This window comes from Falco naumanni, chromosome Z, assembly GCF_017639655.2.
Source record: "Falco naumanni isolate bFalNau1 chromosome Z, bFalNau1.pat, whole genome shotgun sequence".
In the NCBI taxonomy this organism is placed as follows: domain Eukaryota; kingdom Metazoa; phylum Chordata; class Aves; order Falconiformes; family Falconidae; genus Falco; species Falco naumanni.
In genome coordinates, this window is record NC_054080.1 from 19909511 (window position 1) to 19931750 (window position 22240).

The window sequence follows — 22240 nt, forward strand, 5'->3', positions numbered from 1 at the left end:
CAAATACCAGATGCATTTAGTGTATTTAATTTCTGATACATCTTTTATTTTTTCCGAAGATAAGATCGGACTTGCCTTTAAAAAAAATCTTAGATTCCGATGGTGATTTTATATACTGAATTTTTTTCAAGCCACATTTTAAAAATAAGAAGCTTCTAAAATTAAAACCCTCTATTTGTATGGTCAGATTAACGGAAAACTCTTGTTCAAAATTTGAATGAATCAATTTTTATTAGATAAGCAGTAATTTATTCTGAATTTGGAGAATGCAGTGAGGATGTACTATTTCTATTACAAAATAGGAAGGGAGGGGAATGAAATGTTTTCTGGCTAATGTTTGTGAATACTTAAAATTTCAGACGTTACATTATCAGTGGCAGAAGAATGCTCAAATATTACTGGAAACCATAGCACATAATCTAACATGGGATCCCACAGGTAAGAATAGAATAAAAGAAACACCTATCTATTTCATACCGCAGCTAATTTTTTATTTACATTTCACTGTTCTTTCGTGTCAAGGAAGAGATTTTTGTTTTGTCTTAGCATAAGAGAACACCAAAGTGAGTGAAACCTACCTTTTGTCACTTCTGACAGGAGAGCCAAAATATTAGATGCATTTGTATGGTCATAATCAATTACCCTAATCTCAGCAGTGTCTAATGTTTAAAAATAGGGCTTAAATGGTAGGTATTTGTTGTGAAAAAGGGATTTTTGCCGTAGCTCCAGCTGGCTTTTTTAGTGAATAACTTTGAATATTTGGTGATTTTTCACAGTTTGAACTGTAGATACTGAAATCATAATGTTTATAATACGTGAGAGTATCTTGCAATTCTGACCCAGTCTGTATCTATGTAGGGGAATGTGTAAAAGGCACACTGCTGTCATAATAACTTTGCTATAGAGAAGGTGTTAAGGTAATATCTGCTATGTTTTGTTCTGCAGTTTCAGCTTTGCAAACTTTTTTCTCTGTTCATAGAAATCTGTACTTTGCTACTTGTTTTGTAGTTATATTGTTACAAGTATTTGTTCTAGGCACTCGCCTTTTGACTGGTTCCAGCTGTCTTCAACTTTGGTCCAATGTTCCTTTGGAAAATCCTTCTGACGATGACAATACTGAAAGAACAGATGTTGGACTTGGAGAATGGAGTTGCATCTGGCAATGCAAGTAAGAAACTTTTTTAAAAACAAGTAATTCCTTTTTCCGTGCTGATTTATATCTTTCAGATGAAATACTTGTTATAGTTCAATGAAATCCTATCTTATACTGTTATTTGATAAATATTATTGATGTGTGATAAACTTGAATCATACTTTCTTTGATTATGTGACATTTCTTTCTTCCTACAGGATCAATTTTAATTTTTTTTGGGGGTAGTTTTTATTCTCAGGAAGTTATTCAATGATATTGAACATCAGTGAAATACTGAGGGAAGGCAGCTATTGAGTCTCTCCCAGTAGACCCTTGTGCAAGAAGTAAGATGAAAGCTGCATATTTGAAAGTTACTGGGCTTGCAGGTCTGAATAAAGTAAACTTCCTTTTATGTCCAGTACTGCACCTTTTCATATACCTTTTACTTTCTTGTGTTTCTTCTGGGTATTTAGTATAGTCATGCAGAGATGGATGCATTGTGTTTTACTGCATCTCTAAGTACTCTTGCATTCATGTTGATTTTGAGCTTTGTGTCTGTGTATTGGTACATTGAGAAGAGTTTTAGTTTACTACGTCAGTTTATGAGACAATTTAAATCACGGTCCTTTCTGCTAAAGGAAGACTTTTCTAATACATCAGGTGCACTGTTCACTTGGGACCAGTGTACCATATGGCAGTCGTCTTAAAAAGTCTCCTGAAGTGGCTGGCTGGAGGGACCCACCTGAAATCATTATTTATGAAGCATTGTTGGGTAATTCCATGGATGTGCTTTTTAATCCTTCAGTTGCTCCTTTTTCTGTGTACTTGCTAACTTTTATCAAGGATATGTTTAAAATCCCAAGATCATCCAAATGACAATTGAAAAATTTTCCTTTGAATATGGTGAACTTTCTAAATAAATGAAGACTTAATTTTTTTGAAGACAAAACCTTTGGACCCTCATCTCTCAGCTTAATAAGAGTAGTCAGCCTGTAGATAGAATGCCATTAATATGGTTTTAGAATCTGGGCGTGTGGTAACAGTAGTAAAAAATCATACAGATACTGCTTTTCCTCTGTCCCTCTAGCAATATGTTTTGCATTTGTATCATAAACCTCCCAGAAGTTTTCATAGCTCTCCATCTGTTTCCCTCTTTTTGTCACTTGAAGAAGAGGGGTTTCCTCAAACCCTTTATATTTGATCAGCCTGTCAGTTTCCCAAGCAAGACAAGCGCCCTGTGCCTGACCAGTCTGTCAGCCACCTGACTGCGTTTTGACAGCCAGCTGTATCGGAGTGATTCGACTGACCTATTCAGGGACCCCTGCTGACAGTATCACTGAGTCACGTTCCTTACAACTTACACTCAGCTCTCCAGAGACTTATACAAAGTGAACTTCAGCTGAATATTTTTATTGTACAAAATGCAAGTTTGTAACAGAATAAGGTTTCAGACATTGCCAGTGATAATACACTGACTGCAAAACAAGCTTAAAACAATACACCCAACAATGGCTAGCACGAGTTAGTCATACAATAAAGTTCTTACCCAGTAGGCGTTCCTGTGGGGGAGGAGACGAGTTCAGCCCATCAACTGATCCCAGAAGTTACGGTGGAGTCTTCCCTAACTTCTCCCCAGCTTTGCTTACTTTTAGTGCTTCATAGTACATTGCATGTTCATTATCATACACAGGATTGGTTACAAGTTTCTCGCTTCTAATGCAAATTAGTACGCATCCTCAGATAGCACTGCTGAAGTTCTTCACTAACTACACATGCTCCACAAGTGGGGGTTTTTCCTTCTTTTGGGGGGGGCTATTTGAGTCGGAGGTCGCGATCTCCCACTACCACAATTATCTTTGTCCTATTTTCAACTATTTTTCTGTTGATGCTAGTGGATTGCAACACCTTATCAGCTTGTCAAGTTTTAAGGCAAGAGCATTCCTCATTTGAAGGCTTCTTTCTCTGTAACTTAGGTAACACTGTTCTTTTCACTATCTGCTCTTTGTTTCTCATCCTTCCCAAGGCTGACTCACTTGATTAGAAGTCCTTTCGTTCTTAACAACTTTAGACAGTGGGTCAGCTTTACCTAGCTTTGTGCACAGATTTGTTTAACATATAATTAAACACTAAATCAGTGTGGTAATTCAGGAGTTTAGACAACAATTCCCCCTCTTGGGCTTATTTCAGTCCAAGACCAGTCCATTTTCTTTACATTTAGGGGGAGCTTGAGTGACTCTAGTCATACATATTTTTGTTACTGATTGGTATCGTATGCCCAGTGAGGTGTGGTAGCACCTTTGAGGCAAGTAACTTTGGAATGGGGGTCTGAGTTGGTATTACAATGAGATCATTTCATCTGAGGAAAGTGATTTTGCCACAGTGGTTGGCTCAGCAGTGGACATCTTCTCACAGAGTCTCCATTTGAGAACTGTTGTGCAGCTTGTCAGCTGTGTGGTGCCATCAGGTCCCCCTTCCTGCAGTACCACAGAGCCTGGCCATGGGGTCTCCACTGCGCTCCACCCTCCGTTACTCCTATCAGCAGGTGCTGGGATGGCAGGGTGTGTTGCTTAGGGAGCCATGGTAAAGTAGGTCCTGTGCACGCCAACCATCCTGAAAGTGATGGTTTACCCTAAAAACCTTCCTGTAACACTGCGCTTCTGTTAGGTCCCAGTTTTCTCTAATTTCCCCCCAAAGTAATTTTCCCACAATTATAAACTCTCTTGTGGAGGAGAGAGAGCTGAGTGTTGTGTACTTCGAACTAATACAACCTGGAAAGGGTCAACAAAACTTGCTTTGTCAGTTTACCTTTTATGCCTGTATGTTTTCTGGCATTTGGCCTTCAGTTAGATTTAGAGTAGATTTTTCTTAAGGAAAAGTTTGCAAGATAGTGATTTTGCAGTACTACTCTTTGCCAGAATAATCTTTAATGTCCAAAGGAGGCATTCCCAAATGTCTTCATACTGGCTGTACTAGGAGAATGTTGCTTAAATCTAGGTGGAAATTTACTTTCTTTGGTGTATGTCTTTTGTAATTGACTTGCGGTTGCTACTGCACACGCTAAATGCATCATGCTTTTGTTGACCTGATGGCTAACTTAATCCTTCCTGAAAGGTGGGCCTTTACAACCTGTTAGACGTGTCTAATTAAGTCACGTTGAAAATGTATACTGTACTTGTGCTGCAGAATTTAATTCTTGCATGTTCTTGTTGTCATTAATAAGACTGTCACTTAAGCAATAGCTTTGATGCTTCAAAACCTATGAAAAAAAAGCTCATTTATTGGTATTTCCAATGAAAGTAAAACACAGCAAAAATGAACCACATACTTAGGTTTAGATTGTTTTGGTGTGGCGTCTTTACCAGTGTGGCTAATAATGTGAAATTTCAGATATTACTTAACTACATTATTGGTTTTACACCTTTTTGTTTTCTTGAGTTACAACTGTAGGAAGTGTGAAAAATTGAGATGTGTTTCAGGTAAGTTGGAAGATAATATGGGACAGCAGAAATAAATTGAAATTTCAAATGATTGTGAAGTGGAAGTAGAGCATATCTGCGTACAGTTTAATCTGTTGGCAGCTGCTTTTGTCATATAATCTTTTGGAATATTGAATATTGTAGCGCCCTCAGCTGCAGCTTTTTGGCTTTGTTTTTCCTATGTGGCCACTACTATGTGTTGTACACAAGTTTGCCTACTAGTCCTGGACTTTGTTAAAGCTGAAGTTGTTCCACACACTTGCATTTAAGAATTAAATCATTTTTATGAGTTCAAGGGCAAAAAACTGTTTAGAGTCCTGAAAAAGTTCTTAAAACTTATTTTCTATTTTTAATTGTCTTTTATTTCATAGAACTGCTTCTCAAATTTGTTTAATGAAATTCTCACCAGATGGGGAGTTTTTTGCTACTGCTGGAAAGGTAAGCATTTTTTTCTAATTATTTTGCACTAACTCAAATAAGCTATTAAATGAACAAAACAAAAGACACAATTAAAAAAATAAAAAGCTTTTTAATGAAAATTTTCTTTTTTTATACTTTTGGCTTAGTATTTCCTGTAATCCCTCTGTGCACATCTACGTTTTGGTAAATATCTATTGGGGAAAAAGGTAGTATGTGGCAGGGTGCCCAACAAATATTCAGTGCTTATACTTTTAAAATACCTATTTTTAATCAGTACCCAATTATAAGAAGTCAGAAAGAGAAGAGTTTTGGGGAATGGGGGAGACGTGTAGATAAGCTCACTGCTGGATATTCTTCTAGTGAGAAAATATATTCAGTGTTTGATTATTATTGTGACACTATTAATAAAAAATAGCCCTTTAATATATTTTTGCATAAATACCTGTATGCCTGTTTGTGTACACAGAAGATAATTCACATTCCCCGCCACAGGTATATTCACACATAGTTAATGTCCATGTTTGTGGCCAGTTTTGGAGATCAGTTCTGTGTGCTCAGTATTGAGTGGTTTATCAGCAAAAGCAAAAACATTGCCAAAAAAATGCAGGGGCGTGGGGTGGAGGAGGGGCAGACAAAATGTCACCATCATATCTTTTCACTTCATTAAACACTAATGAACTAATATTTTCTGTATACTACAAAACTTGTTGTTCAGGTTTTGTAAGAGAATAATAACCTAACAAGTCAAAGCAGAAAAAAAATCAAGATCATGTAGAGGGTTCAGTGAAAAGGTGTGACAAATCCATACAAGAATTTATATGACTTGTTAAGGGATATGAAATGAGTAGTTTTCTGCAGATAGCACTGTTGTCTTTGAGGGGAGAGTCTCATTGACATTGGTCAAAAAGTTCCCTTAAGAATATCCAGATCCGTCTTTGAGAATTTATGGCATTATCAAAGTAGATTGTAGGAAAAAAAAAAAGGCTTTCAGATTACTATTTAAAAAACAAACAAACAAAACCCAAACAGGAAACTTAACGGTATAAGCAGTTTTAATACAGATTAACAGATGCAGGTAAGCATAAAGTATGTGCTACCAACTAAAGAACCTAGCAGAGACTGCAGAATTATTACAAAGGAAACAAAATGCTAGTATGTAAGGTTATGTGGGACAATGCAGTTGATGAGACTAGTGAAAACCTGGTGTCAGTGTAACAGACTCCAGAACAGTGTTAACCTGACAGAATGAGTTTCAGACTTAAGAATGAAAGACAGTTGTGCAGTTTGGTCTAGTCTGCGTCAGAAGTGTGATTGAAAATTTGGCACGTACACATAAAGATTGGTTAGAACAATGTTTGATTTGGTAATAGTGTGTGGAACTTTGCTGGTTAGATCATAATGTCCTGGTAATACATGCTTGAAGCAGAAAGATTCAAGGGTTGTTCAATCTGCAAACAAGTCTTGCTTTTAAAAGGTAGTTGTCATGTATATTGTCGTGATTCAGTTGTGTGCATCAAGAACAGATGAGTAACATACCTTGCTGAGTTGTAGGTGTTTAGTTTTTTCCTCTAAAGCTTGCCATTTCAGATAGTTATGCTTGCTTAGAAGGCTAAACTTTTAAGGCATCTCCTATCTTTAGGGAGGAGACAAAGATGTAACAAATCTGTAAAATAGTCTAAATTTCCTTTTTCTAAATGAAGTGTATTCTATAAACTAAATTGACTAGTTTCTAATATATGAAGTGAAATACTAGACTTCCTTGATAAACTTGATTCAGAATAATAATGAAGCAACAAATTCTTACGCTCCATTACTTTTTTGCTTGTTTGGGATGCCATGTTGCTTGCTAAATGTTCTGCAGTGTCTTTAGTGATTTACTGGCTGAAAGGAAGTTTATTCCAGTCATGTTTAAGATAACTAATACTTAGAAAATTGTTTGATTACAGGTTTTATTTTTTAAAAAAAGTATTTTGTTATTGTTGGCAATATATACTGTATGTATTTCACTGTATATTTTTTTTGTTCAAGACGAGTTTATTTTAAAGATCAGGTTTTAATGGAGTCTAATGTTACAATTGAATTGTAGGAAAATAAATTAATCTGAAAATAGCTTGTGTGGGGTAATATTCTTGCAGACTTTTTGACTGGAATATCTTATATCCTGTTGTGTCATCTTAGATTACAAACTCAGGCAAAGCACAATTACTAAGTAGGAAAATTAGTAATGTTTTTTTTTTTTCATAAATTACTAAGTTAATTACCTGTCTGCAGAATCTTTAACATTAAAGAAATATGACACAGAAAAAAAAGTGCATTTTTTTATGAGAGAAGGTGCTGGTCAGCAAAACAACCTCCCCTCAAGAGGGTCATGTTAAGCTTACCAAGGTTAATATAATATTTCACTACCGTTCATATTTAATAGTTTATCAGCAACTTAGGAATCTAGATCCAGATTAATTTATCTAGTCACAGAATCACAGAATGGTCAAGGTTAGAAGGGACCTCTGGAGATCATCTAGTCCAGCCCCCTGCTAAAGCAGGTTCACCTGGAGCAGGTTGCACAGGATCACATCTGGGTGGGTTTTGAATATCTCCAGAGAAGGAGACTGCATCAGCTTTCTGGGCAGCCTGGTCCAGTGCTCTGTCACCCTCAGGGTAAAAATGTTCTTCCTCATATGCAGATGGAAGTTCCTGTGTTGCAGGTTGTGCCCATTGCCCCTTGTCCTGTTGCTGGGCATCACTGAAAAGAGCCTGGCCCCATCCTCTTGACACTTGCCCCAAAGCTATTTGTGGGCATTGATAAGATGCCCTCTTGGTCGTCTTCTCCAGGAGAAACAGGACTAGTCCTTTAAAGGCATCAGAAGTAGAACACTGGGAATATGATGTTTTCAATTTATATATATACATATGTAAGAAAAGCAGGCTGAGTAGTACTGAGCTTGATTTTTTTGAGGTGTCTTCTTTGACCTTTGTTTATATTCCTACCACTTTAATATGTGTGTGTTTTGGGGGTTTTCTGTCAAAGTACAATTAATTGTATTAACATTTGAACACCAGCTCAAGCCAGCACAGCTTGCATTTTTGTGGTTAAAAACTGGCAGCTATTCAGAAGGAGCAAAATTAAATCCAAGTTAATAATGGCAAGAGAGATTAAAAGAAAGCTCTGCTACCATGTTTTCTTTAAGATCAGCTTTTGAAGTTCTGTTTACTGAACTGACTTTCTGCTGCCAGAAAAGTTTTCTGCTTAAAAGAAAAAATACAAACCCAGGAGACGTACCTAGAAGTACATGAAGTGCATCATATTCTTATGCAAGGTAGTCTTACTGTCTTTTTACTTTCCCCAGGATGATTGTCTTGTGAAGGTATGGTACAATACAGACAGTTGGCGATCAGCCGTAACACCACCTGGCACAAGTCCAGAAAATGAAGCAAAAATTGATTTTTCATTTGTGTATTTGGCTCACCCTCGATCAGTAAACTCATTTTCATGGAGAAAGACCAGTAAATTCATGCCACGGTCAGTAGTTCTAATAATCTGATGTTTGTGCAATGCCCCAAAACCTCTAAACTGTACAGTCTTCCCAGCTGTGCAGTCAACAGTCACACAAGTTTTACAGTTTACTGAGGTTAATAGTGTTTGCATACCTTGTTTATTGTTTGTGTGTGTTGGTCTTAATTCTTTTACACTGAAGTTCTTGGGAGATTGGTAAGTATCATTTTACCTCGGAAGGAACTGGAAAGATAGAAAGGGAGTCCCACAAACTGGCTTAGAGATTGGACTAAATGTAAAATTGGATATTGTAAAATTACCTCTCCTTGCATCTTTTTGGTTGCTCTGTCTTAAATGACCACGCATGCATTTGATGTCAGCTTGTTCTTTCTTTTTCTGTCCTAATGGAATCAGAGCAGTTTAAAACTGTTATTTCTCATCTTTCTTGTTTAATTGTTTCTGTTTACTTCTCTACCTAGTGTAAAACTGGACCCCTGTCAGAAACAAGTATCTGGAGATTTTATTAAAATGATCATTTGGAATTGATGTTTTGGGCCTGGTTGATTTTTTTGCATGTATTTGGATGATTCCTAAATAACCTCTCCCTAGTTTTCAGTACTAACTGCGATCTCAAACTGGAGTAGTATTAGCAAGTTTGCAACCGTCTTTTTGCTGTATTATTCCAAATAGTAGCTATTTGAATTCTGCATACCTTAGTGTGTTTAAGCAAGTTTATCCTCTTATATAAGAACCTTTAAGTAGAAGACTCTTTATGAAGCCATTACTGTAATCCTTAAATCAGTTTTGGAAATTCACCTCCTCCATGATGCCTGAGGAAGTTTACTGCTGTATAGTCCAGTCAGATGATCCATATAGTTTTCAAGTCTTAGCTAAAATCAGTTTGCAAACTTACATGAACTGGAAACTGGATGATCTGCATAGGTTTTGTAGTGCCTAGTTTAGGTTAATTTGATTTTTTTTTATATATATATGTAACACAAATTGCATTTAAAAAAATAGTTATTAAGAAAAGTTTGTAGTTTTAAATTGGCTGTTTTATTCCTGGTGTTACTGTGGTTTCTCTGGTTTGGCTATAGAATTTTGTAAGTGCTGTATAGCAGTAAGATCTGGAGAATTGAGAACAGGTATCCAGAATAGGGTTTTTTATGTGCTTTTTTTATGTGAAGGACTTCACAGAATTAGTCATAGCTGGAGTAGAAAAAGCCTACGTTTTTAATTTAGAATCAAGATCCATGATTTGGTGTTGCACAGTTGTGTGATGAAGTTTGCAGTAGTTCATATTCAGATATTGAATAGACAAGGAAGTCGTTCATACATAATTTGTTTTCCTAAGAATGGATTGTTGATTTTTTGTTTGTGTACTGTCTTTAAATTACTTGGTGCAATTCTGGAAACTGATAAAGGAAAACTGGAACTGTTGCTTTATGTTGATATGTGACAGTAAGCGGCTAAGCGGCTTCTTCACGCCTTAAATTTTCTTTCATTAGTGGTGCTGTCTGCAATGTACTCCTGACTTGCTGTAAGGATAATGTTTGTCGTCTCTGGGCAGAGACTTTGTTACCCAATGACAGTCTGTTGTATGGTGGAGGATACAACAATTGGAGTGGATCAGTGAACTTCACAAATAACTTCAAAAGAAATACTTCAAGTAAGGAGAAAGTGCAAAACGCTTTAGAGGTAAGAAGTGAAACTGAACAGAGATATTGGACACATATACACACATGTAATTTTAGACAGGATTGTAATTAGTAGCTTGAACAGTTATATTAAGCTGAAATCCTTTATACCATAGATGTGCATAAAATGTTACAAAAGAGTGAATTTAATTGAAATCTTCCTTGGGAAGATTAATCTGATGGCCATCCTACTGAACTTTCACTTTAGAAGACACACTGTTCTTATGTCACTACTGCCTGCAAAGTGCGATCCAATATCTAGTTCACAGGGCTAGGAACAGTATGGAGCACATATTGTATATAGGTTATGTGAAACCCGCTAATGATACTGCTTTAAAATATATGGTAGGGGCTCAACTGTTACTTCTGAGGCTGAGAAGTTCTCTGGCTTCTGCAACTGCAAAGACAGTGATAATACAGAGGGAAGAAAGGTAGCCTTTGTTGCCTTTCTGCTGTAGTCCTCCAGTAGAGCACAGTGCTTGTAAGCTGTATCTGTAAGGCAAATGATCCTTACCAAACACGTGTTGTCTAATCAGTGGGAAGCAGGGGGAAGGTGAAGCATTAGTGATCTCCTACAAAACTCTGTGTGTGGGCATTGTGGGCTGAAAGGCAAAACACAAGGAAGAAAAAATATTCAGAGAGGGGAGAGGAAAGGAGGCTGGAGACGGTTCTGTGTTCCTGTTGAAAATAAGAGGCAATATTAGACATCAGAAATAACAATTACATGAAAATGGAGAGAAAACTATTCTACGTGAACATGTTGCGGTAAGATGCAAAGGATAGCAAGTGAAGAGGAACAGCAAGAGCGTAATACAGTCCTTAATATAAATTGTATACCACCTTGTATCTTTTGGTGCTTGTATAGGTATCTACAGGACAGTGGGCTTGAACTGTGCAGTATGTGGAGTGAGACAGTCTCTGAAATGAGATTATTCAATTTTGCTGCTTTGTTAGTTCCACATAGTATTTTCTGTCAAAGTATAAAAACTGCATGAGCATTGTCTGGAGACTGAAATATGAAGCAGTTACTATGTTGAGGTACTGTATGTGCCTTCATAAATGAATCTGAAGGCACTAGTATGTCTCTCCTGCAGACACAACCTGCACAGTGTAATTTTTCCGAGAAACTCCAACAATGGTTTAAAGTAGCTTTTAAACTGAAAAATTTCATTTACTAATATCTAGAAAACATCTTACAGTTTAAATCTGCTTTTTCTTTTTGAAAGGAATTAAAATGACACCTTATTCTTCATGCAGTTAAACCTGAGGCACTTTCGACGAGGAAGGAGGAGGTCGGGTGCTGTTGTAGCACATACTGGATATGCTCCACATCAGCAAGACCCCCACGAAGTTCACAGGAACATCCCTCCTCATGCGAATGCACTTTGTCACTTCCATATTGCTGCCAGTATCAATCCAGCCACAGGTAAGAACTGTGTTAAGTCTTTGCTACAGGGTGAGCCACAATTTCTTTTAGGTCTGTGTTGTCTGTGTAAGCTTGACTGGCTCAGATGTGTTTGTACAGTGTTTACATGATTATGCAAAATTACTAGCATGTTGGTTTCATTTAATAGATGACAGAACCTTCTTTCTACAGTCATGGAATTATTTTAATAAATTTTCTCTACAGTAATCCTGTCTTTCATTTTTGATCATCTATTAACTGAGATTCACAGTGGTCTGAGATGCAGAAGGCTAAGTATTTGTAACTGGAATTACAAATTCACTGGGAATTGTGTATGATACTGGGAGCATGCTGATAAATCAGTGTCCAAGCTTCTTAAAATGAGTACCTGACACTCTTAAGTGTCTGAAGTAAGCAGACATCCCTGTACTTCTGTCTCTAAACCAAGCAAAACATGCCTTCATCTTTTGTACCATGAACTTTAATAATCTCTTGCACTCAAGCAGTATCTTGATAGGCATTAAGCAAAATCCCCTATACTTGCTAATATTTCTGTCATCTGCCATTCATGATTAATTCATATTTGTAGCTGTATAGTGTCTGGTATGATTATAAACAACTGTTGGTTTCCATTACCATTTCTGTGCTAAGCAAGCTTTAAACACTTCCTCCTGTAAGATTAATCTTCACCTTTTTTAGTGTTGTTTCATGGTTCTTTTAAAAGATATGACTAGAATCACATCAAGCCTACCAGAATCTTCTTGCAGTTTTGTGCTGTACCATCAATGTTATCCTATTTCTACAGGAAATGCCTCTGGTCATTACACATGTTACAGCCCAGTGTCATAGAGGAAGATTTCTCCAGATCTTCTTGGAGTTTTGTATTCTCTGCTTTTCTGCATCTTAAAATTGCACAAGGAGCTAGCTAACCTTTTCATGTGCATAGCACATGATCTTTCACTGTCTTTCTCTTACCTGATCTTAATGCACTTCTTTCCTTGTTTGTTTGTACATAGTAACTAAGTAAACTTTAATTTAGCTTTTAGTTTTTGCAATATAAATGTGCCCAACAGCAAATTCACAGAATGGGAATAAAAATATTTTGGAAAAGAATGGTAAAAGATTTTCCTAGGTGTCTAACACTTGTCTTCAGTCTTTTTAATCTTTTTTCCTTCTACATTATCTGTATTAATATTGTCTATCTTGATACTGTCTGTTTCATCGCTTGGTCTTTAACTCGGTGGCTTGGAGGGTAATGGATTGTTCTTACTTCAGAGGTTCTCCATGAAACTTTCCCATCTTAAATGTTAATTTGCAGAAATATCTGTTCTCGCTCACAGTCAAGTCCTTAAATACCTTGGTCTAACCATATTCTTTAAGTAGTCCTTTTAGTTTGCCCTTTTAAAATGAAATTTAGTCTGAAAACCTAATTGTATTTTCTTTAATTTATATCAGTTTATGATCTTTTACTTGAAAATTTGCCCTTAGACTATTCAGAGTACTTGATAAAAACTAAGGCCAAAGCAGCTTTATCTCTCATCCACTTGACTTTTTTAAGAATTAATGCTATCATATACAAGAATAGATGTCCTCTTAATTTTTACTGTATTTGTGTTCTGTTGTTTAATTTTGAAACTTACTTTCTTATAGCAACAAAATCCTTGAGACCTTCTTTTATACTGCAGTGTTACTTATACTGGTATTCAGCCTTGGTGGAGTTCTGTGAAAGGAATAAGCAATGGTTGTTAGGACAAAATTATCTGTAGGCAAATCTAGAAGAATGTATTGAATTTTAAGACCTTAGTTTCCTGGAAAGAGCGAATGTTGTTTATGAAGCAAATAGAAAATCACAAAGGATTTTGTCCAGACCTAAGCACCAGTTAGAAGTTGATAGTTTTGAGGTAGGAGAAGGGGGGGGGGGGGAAGTGATTTCTTTAGTGATCTTTTGATACATATTCGAAGTGCGTAGATTTATAATCTAATCTGAAAAGTTATCTTTCTAGTTCACCTTCTTATTCACATCTGCTGTAGCTTTGACTTCCAAAGAGAGGTCAACAGAATTCTTCCCTCTGAAGTTCTGTTTTTGCCAAATGTATTAAAGTATTTTTGAGACTGGTGTTAATTGGCCTTTTTAGGAAGACAGACTGTATTTATTAAACACTCTGTGGTCCTTTTGCCCCCTTCTGCTATTGCATTTCCTCCCCACATTGCTGGTAAGCCCTGATGGTCCTTTCTTCTATCTGTGTGCTCTTGGTTATTGTTTTCTTAAGCTATGCTGGAGGGTAATTAATTCAAAGCCATTACTGCCTTTGAAAAAAAATCAAAATCCAGAATTGGTGTAAAAAGTATTTTGTCTCCCAGGGCGTGGAATTTAAGTAATGCTGCATAAATAGGGAATAGAAGGGAATGAGAAATCTGTATGGAGGCTTCTAGGTGGGAATTAAATGCAGGTTGAACTTGTACAATGTTGCTGTATGTCTCATTTGAGGAAATTGCAGTAAATAATCTAAGCTGCTTTTTAGCACGCTTAATTGAGATGATGTTACTCTGCAGCAGTCTGGTACTTGCTTCCATCACTTACTTTGTGACTAGTGCTTTATTTTTCACAGCCACTTGGGACACCAAGTAGCATCATAGAGCAATGTAAAATAGTAATGGAATCTATAGGAATAAAATTCTGGCTTTTATGTGATAGTGTTAACAGGGGACCTCAGCTGGTCACTGTACTGCTTTTTTGCTGGTGTAAGCCCCTGTCATATGTGGTCCCTGATTACAGAGTATACCTACTGCAACCTCCATTGTGGACTAAACGTTGGGAAATTAATGCTTAAATTATTTGATTCACACTGAGCTATAGAAGCAAAAGACAAGGTAAATTAACCTGTAAGACAGTGTTACATCATGAAGATGTTAACAGTGCAAGGCCATACGTAATCCTAATGCATACCCCAGAGCCTTCCTGTGGAACATGTCTTGTAGTAGCAGTCAAGCAATTTAATACTGAAAGTAGATGATGATGGTGGAAGGAATGACAAGTGGCAATACACTTAGTGTATTTTTGCGTGGTAGGGTTTCTGCTTAAAAGCAGTTTATCTGAAATTATTTTTTGACCAAACTACTTGGTTTTCAAAAATGTAAGCATCTTTTTCTTACAGATATTCCTCTACTGCCTTCTATCACATCTCTGAGTCTTGGTGACAATGAAGAAAAAAGTGGACCTTTTGTTGTCCACTGGCTAAACAATAAAGAACTTCATTTTACCTTATCTATGGAAGTATTTTTGCAACAACTTCAAAAGAGTTTTGAACATCATTCTCCTGAGACTAACACCGAGGAGTCTAATCAAATGGATGGCAGATCAGAAGAAGGTAGAAGTCTTATCATAGACAAATGGCTTTCATTTTATGAAGTAATTTGTAGTGTTCTTTCAGGTGAAGAGATGGGCAACTACTCGTGTAAGGATATGGACAGATTACAGTAGCATTTCTATGTATTTCCTTCCCTTATGCTGGAAATACCTAAGTGACATTTAAAAATCTGTATCTAGAAATTCTGAATTTGTTTATGGTTGTTTCAGAGACTGAATTATTTGTGCTGAAAACTGTTATTTATTTAAAACTCCAGGCTGACCTGGAGGCCTTTGCCTGAAAATGTGTACCTTTAACATTTTTAAGGAAGGAAGTGCAACCTTAGAAACAACTTTTTTAATACCAATGTGCACCTAATTTAAATATCTTTATTCTATAATATAGTACAGTAAATTAATTTAACTATATAGAGTTTGGAGGTGACTGCTTTTGTTCTACCTATGCATGCAAAAATTTATATAGAATGGGAAAAAAAAAGTATTTCAAATTAAGGTACAATATAAACTACTTTGGTTTGTTAGTTATTTAGGTCCACTAGAGGATTTCTGGTTAAAATTTTCATTATTTTAAATTTGTGCTTATATGAGTGACTTATAAAAGGCCTGAAAGGTGCTTCAGTAACACTGCTTGTTATACTTCTGCTTTTGAATATAATAAATATATATCTCTGTGTGTTCTAGAGGTTGATGAAAATGGAGATGAACAAAAAGGAAGTCAAGAAAAGAAGGAGTCGGGGGATGAGAAAACTACTCCAAATTCAAGCCTTGTTCCTTTATCTTCTGCTATTATTGATCATGAAATTGAAGTACTACTTTCTGAATGGAGTAAAAATGCTGACATGCTATTCAGTATACATCCTATGGATGGTTCACTACTGGTATGGCATGTGGACTGGCTAGATGAATACCAGCCTGGCATGTTTCGCCAGGTGCAGGTACTTTATTTTTTCTGGGTTATGCATTGTTAGTCAGTGAGAAGTATGGTGAGAAAATAACTTTATTTTTTTTCCCCTTTCAAAAAATTCCAGGTGTCGTTTGTCTCAAGAATTCCTGTTGCATTTCCAACGGGTGATGCAAACTCCCTTTGCAGAAGTATAGTGATGTACGCTTGTACCAAAAATGTTGACTTAGCTATTCAACAAGGCAAACAAAAGCCTCCTGGCCTTACACGATCCTCATCTATGCTTATCTCTTCTGGACACAGTAAATCAACCAACAGTTTAAAACTAAGTATCTTCACACCTAATGTTATGATGATTTCCAAACATGCAGATGGGTCATTGAACCAGTGGCTAGTGAGTTTTGCTGAGGAATCTGCTTTTTCAACTGTACTCAGTATTTCGCATAAATCGAGATATTGTGGTCACCGTTTTCATCTGAATGACTTGGCTTGCCACTCAGTATTACCACTGCTGCTTACAACCTCACATCACAATGCTCTAATTTCACCAGATGTTGAGAATGCAGAACAGGCAAATGATTCTTTAAAGTCTCATGAGTCACCAGTAAGACTTCAGAGTAGAAGCAATGCAAATGTAACATCTCAGGATCCCAATGTGGTTTACAGTGAACTTATTCTTTGGCGAGTTGACCCGGTTGGGCCTCTGTCCTTTTCTGGTGGAGTTTCTGAACTTGCCCGGATCAATTCTCTCCATGTTTCAGCTTTTTCTAATGTTGCATGGCTGCCCACACTTATACCCAGCTATTGCCTTGGTGAGTTTCATTTTCTGATTTGTGAAGTGTTCTGGAATAAAAGTAATGTAATGTAATAATGCTGTTAAATAGATAATTTAGATATATTTTAATGCATTGGAAAGTTTTAAGCATGAGTCCTTTATTTCACAGATTTCCAAGCTGCTACTTGGAAATTATTTATTCCAGTGTGAAGAATTCCTGTGTTCTTCTGCCTTCATTTATGTGTTTGGTATTTTAGAAGCTAATGCAATAAGTTACTTGGATGTTAGTGCATACTACAGAGCATGTTGAACACTTCAAAAGCACAGGCAGATTTTGCTGTGGTTTGTAAATGGGATTCTTAATTCCTTTCCTATACTTTGACTTGCTTGCCGAGTGCAGCATTAAACTTCGTAGTTTTTGCTCGTGAACATAAACTAGGAGGAGATAATTTTTCTTATGCTGTATTGCTTTCTTTCATAACTTCAAAATTGCCTTTTGCCAAAAAAAGAAGAGAGCAAGTTGGTGTTTGACTATTTTAGCACTTCTTGCATTCTTTTTTTTTCAGGTGCATACTGTAATTCTCCAAGTGCCTGCTTTGTGGCTAGTGATGGACTGCATTTGAGATTATATCAAGCTGTAATAGATGCTAAGAAACTTTTGTGTGAGCTCTCCAATCCAGAAATTTCTGTAAGTAAAAGGCTGAAGGTTGGAACTTCATTCAGTAGCACTAGTTTTAGACTTGCTGGCAACTAAGCTGATTGCTGAGGATTTTGCAAATTATGATAGTTTAGTTTGGCTTGTAAAAACAGATATGGTAAAGATTTTTAACATTGTAGCCATACTGCATTCCATTTAATCTCAAACTCTGCATATTGAGGCAGGTCAATGGTTGGGAAGTACCTCTGAAACCTTTGCACTACAAGGAGTAATAACAGCAACAAACTCTGTGTGTGTGCATTGTCCATCCTAAGGAAAAGTTGAGAAGACAATGCAGCTTGGGGAAGGGACAGTAAACGGCTGAATGTGAGTCTTTCCAAATGTTCTCATCATCTTTCAGCCATCGAAAGCAATGCAGCTCTTGATAAAACTGGGAACGTTACCTGTGTTCTTGGTGGATTGTAATCAGTGTATTTTTAATACTTTAGTTAATACTTGCTTAGTGGTATTGGACCTACCTAGAAGGCTGTGCCGCAGCAATGCACAAAATTGAGTTAACAAGACCACCCTCCTGACTCTTTTTAAACAGAAGTATGTTGGTGAAGTCTTTAACATCATAAGTCAGCAATCTACGGCTCGCCCAGGATGTATCATTGAACTGGATGCTATCACAGAGCTTGTAAGTTTCTTGCCCCCCCGTACTCATTTTATACCATAATTAACTTGTTTAAAAAGTTATAATAATAAATGCTATACCTGTAGCTCTCCATCAGGTAAAGATAAGGTATGTAAAGTTTGATTTTGACATACACCTGCGTTTGGTTTCATAGTACCTGTAAATTAGAAGGCTCTGAATAATGAAGGTATGTTTTCTTGAGAAATCTTTCATTGACGTGTATGATTTATCAAGTTAAAAGCTGCCATGTTCGAGAGCAATCTTAAACAGTACACTCCATGATGTTCTCTTGTTATGTGTTTTTACTTTCATAGCATGGCAGGAAAACGCAGTTATTGCATGTTTTTCAAGAAGAGTTCATTTTAAATCACCAGGAGAAGGAAGTACCTGAAAAGAAGAATAATTTATCAGATTGTGGTAAGTAATTATTTTCATAGAACATTGAAGACAAAGTATATTTCTCATTCCACAGAGGAAACGGAACTTGTTTTATACATCTTAGCTTTTTAAGGTCAAACCCCTTACCTGATTTGAGATCTTTATATACCAAAGAAGAAAACCTAGTCTAATGAAACTCACAGGTGTTTCACTTCCTTTAAGAGTAGTGTGCAACCGAATTTTTGATAAAGTAGCTTAAATCATGAGATACCCATCCTGTAGTGTATTTTGCTGGTACCTTTCTTACATGTATGCAAAGGGTTTTAAATGTAGAGCCTGTAACTGTAGGGTATGACACAGACAAAGCTTATTGCATTCTTTCATGGTGAATGTTCATCCTTTACATCAGCTAAATACCATTCCTCAGTCCTTGTGTGGTATAATAAATTACAGGTCAAACAAATCCCCCCCCCCCAATGGAACTGTAAAACACAATACTGTGAGTCGTGTATGGATTTGTAGGTCAGATATGGATTGCTGTGGAATAAATGATCAGTTTTCCTTGAAGTGAGTCAGTGGTTGTGTTGCAGGCATCTCAGCTTTGTTTTGCTCTGTTCCAGTGAAATAATGTGGAAAAAAAAGGGTCAGAGTAAAGTTTGTGATAACAAGTAATGCTGAATTAAAGGAAGCAGAACTGTGGAACAGTGTCAAAATGTTGCATAAGAACTTGGTACTCAACATTTGTTTTTGTTAAAAGGGAGACATCTAGGGAAGTATTACTTGAACTGTATATACATAGTGATCAATTCTGAATTAGCTATTTCTAGTCCAGAAAGAGATTTGGAGTAATGGACATAATGAAAATGTCAACTCAATTCTCAGTGAAAGTAAAGAAGTGCAAACAGGATGTTGAAAATTAGGAACAAAATAGAGAACAGAAAGAAGTGTAACTCCAGTGTAAATTTTTCATGTTTGCATCTTGAGTATGATATACAGAGAGGGCTTTAAGAGAACTATGGAAGCTATTTGATCTTGGAAAAGGACAACAGTTTATATATGCATGTGTTCTGAAGGTCTCTGTGTATTGTTCCATGTAAGAACTTGAGCTAAATGGACCCTTTGAAAAACTTTTAAATTAGAAGTGTATCATTTGCATACTTTGTAATTTGAAAATATTTTCTAGTACTTTAAAGCTTTTTAGTTTTAAAAGCTCCCACTCTTTCCTCTTTAATAAAGCATATAAGTATTCAATTTACATTGTTTTTAAAAAAGGAACATACAGAATTGTTTTTTTTTCTACAGTACCATAAGCAACCCAATGTCAAACCCACAGGGCAAACACATCTTATTCTTGATGGTGTTTTATGTAGATGCACACCTAAAGAAGGGTTGAAAGAATCATGGAGGGAAGATGGCCACTAAACAACTATTCCTCTTTGGCCGTAATGGGTTTACTTTGGTGCTGAGGAAGGAGAATGGCTTGGTGCATGCTCCAGAAATGGGCTTCTACTGATTATTGCAACTCATGTTGTCTTTTCTTGGGGTGGACCTGTAGCAGATAATTTCTTAGGAAGAAACAGTATACTGCTTGTGCATTCCAGGCTATGTAGTTGGTCTGCTGGGTTGTGATCAATGAGCCTGTTCATTAGAGCAGGCTGTAACTTCCCATCTGTTGAAATGGCATTTCTTCTCTAGATGTAATTTGTATACTTTTTATACATTAAAGGGCAAACCTCTATCTACCTCAAGGTTTTAACAGTTACAGTTGCCAGTAACAGGCATCTAAGAGGCAAACATGTAAAAGACAAAGGTGTAGAGCTAAAAGTATGTTCTGTGATTTAACCCTAAATACAGTCAATTCAGGCAGATATGTTGTTCTTTCTAGAAGAAAACATTGACAGTTCTTCATGTGAATACCTGTAATTGTAGTGGTTATTGCTTGTGATAAAACACTGAGAAAACTAATGTAGCAGACTTGGATGCAGTCATACCATTGCATTTCAGTATGAGTTCATGATAATATGATTATTTTCAGGCTAGCAAAATTTAGTTCTGCTTTCAGGTGAATAACTTCTAAGATCTTCCTGTTCTGAATTTCATCAGGAAATCAGCAGAATGGATTCTCTGAAAAATTCTACTTAATAGTAATAGAGTATACTCAGAACCATTCATTACTACATATGTGGCATTTACATTTGAAGTCAATTCCTGTTTCAGTAGGTAAGCCCTCTTCCTTATAGTTTTCTGTTTTAAGAAAAGTCACTATCTGATGAATATGTCTTCTATTCAGCCTGTTCTGAATTGTATTTCAGCATTTTGAAAAGAATCTATGATTCTTCGATTACAAGCTTTCATCGCAGCCTATTCTTTCTTGATTACTTCTTAATCTTCAGAATGCTGAAGCTTTTGAGTTCAGCCTGAGCTCAAAGTTTGGTATAATTTGTGCATTCTAAGGGCAAATACATTTATCTGGTTTTAATAAGGCCTACAAGTTCAGATCTTTTGCTTCTCAGAAGATTTTGTTCTGCAATTTGCGTTTACACATGTTCTAAATAGGACTGTAGTCTGAAGCACCTAAACTTCAGAGATACTTTTACAATTATGAATAGTTTTGAAGTTCTGAAAGCTGCTGGTTCTCTTTCAGACTAGCAAACTACCATAAAACTATTAAACTTTTAAAGTAACCTATGATATACTTCAGTAGTTTTCTGTTACATTTTCTTAAAATCTTTAAATGTTAAGCCTGGCATTCACCACATAACAAAGGAATCTCTTACAACATTCCTGTAATTTAAACCAAACTGCTAGTTGTCTTACTCTTGCTTTCAAAGGCAGAATTTCTTCGGTTACTTTATTGCAATTAGTTTATAAGTTGATGAGAAGACTAAAGATGAAAATTTTCTGATCTGCTTATATGATGATGATGTTACTGATAAGGCTTTTCAGCCAACCTGTTGGCAATTTTCATGTTCCAGAACACATCAAATTTATATTTCAATTGTTGAGTTTTGTTAAAAAAAAAAACCCTAATAATGAAGCATTTGTGTCATATAATCTCAAAGATCCTACATTTTAAGCAAATATTAACAAAACATTTCTGAAAAAATAGTTTTCCACAATTTGTAAGGTAAGACATGGAGATCTTAATGTATTTTTCTCTAGCTCAGCTATTTTGTGCTTCATGAAGCATTATTTTCCATATATAACCACATACATACCTCTTTGTTCTGCAGTTTTGGTCTTTCTGGTTATAGTTTGATTTTCTTTTAAGTCTGAAAAGTTTAAGCTTTAACTTCTCAGCAGTTCTAGAATTTCAGAAGTTTTCCATCTGTGGTGTGCTAGCATTTCTCCTTAAATCTGAATGTGGGAACACATTTCATTAAAATGAAAGTAAAATTTTAAGTCATGTTTTAGCTGTCTTTTTGGAACTTTTAAGGTGAGTAAAATTACTTCTTACTTTAAAAGACATAATTGACTTTTCTAAATTAACAATGCAAACTTTTTTAGATGAAAAAATAGATTCAAATCCACCTGAAGCAGCAACACAAACAGAAAAATTGCATTCTTCACCAGATCCAGAGAAGATCCAATCACCTTTCACTCAAAAATATCAAGCCTGTAGAGCAAACCTTCAGAGCACCAGCTGGCTTAGTCTGTCTTCCAAAATGGTGTATAGTCAAGAGTTGAATTTACCAGAAGGAGTAGAGATAATAAGTGTAAAGCCATCAGCAGGTTTGTAATCTGTTTTTTAAAGAATCAAATAAGGAATCTTTTCTTTTCTGACTTTGGTCTTAAAACAGAAACAAAATAATAAGAAGTTTGATACTTGTTAAAATTTAAACATCTGTAGGTAGATTCAAAAGGT

The 22240-nt window shown here is 36.1% G+C and overlaps 1 protein-coding gene across 8 annotated transcripts in view; it reads left to right on the plus strand.

Annotated features, from left to right (window-relative positions):
- The window catches only part of DMXL1 (Dmx like 1), an 85357-nt gene that overhangs the window by 16996 nt on the left and 46121 nt on the right, over positions 1-22240 (plus strand). For 7 of the 8 annotated variants that reach the window (XM_040580687.1, XM_040580686.1, XM_040580688.1 and 4 more), the window contains exons 4-17: positions 360-438; positions 1036-1168; positions 4980-5046; positions 8373-8545; positions 10027-10216; positions 11473-11641; positions 14776-14988; positions 15669-15922; positions 16016-16700; positions 17230-17351; positions 17911-18000; positions 18312-18414; positions 20479-20595; positions 21883-22107. In XM_040580687.1, coding sequence (XP_040436621.1) covers positions 360-438; positions 1036-1168; positions 4980-5046; positions 8373-8545; positions 10027-10216; positions 11473-11641; positions 14776-14988; positions 15669-15922; positions 16016-16700; positions 17230-17351; positions 17911-18000; positions 18312-18414; positions 20479-20595; positions 21883-22107 — 2620 coding nt within the window. The remainder of the gene's footprint in view (positions 1-359; positions 439-1035; positions 1169-4979; positions 5047-8372; positions 8546-10026; positions 10217-11472; positions 11642-14775; positions 14989-15668; positions 15923-16015; positions 16701-17229; positions 17352-17910; positions 18001-18311; positions 18415-20478; positions 20596-21882; positions 22108-22240) is intronic. The other variant, XM_040580683.1, reaches the window with a different exon arrangement.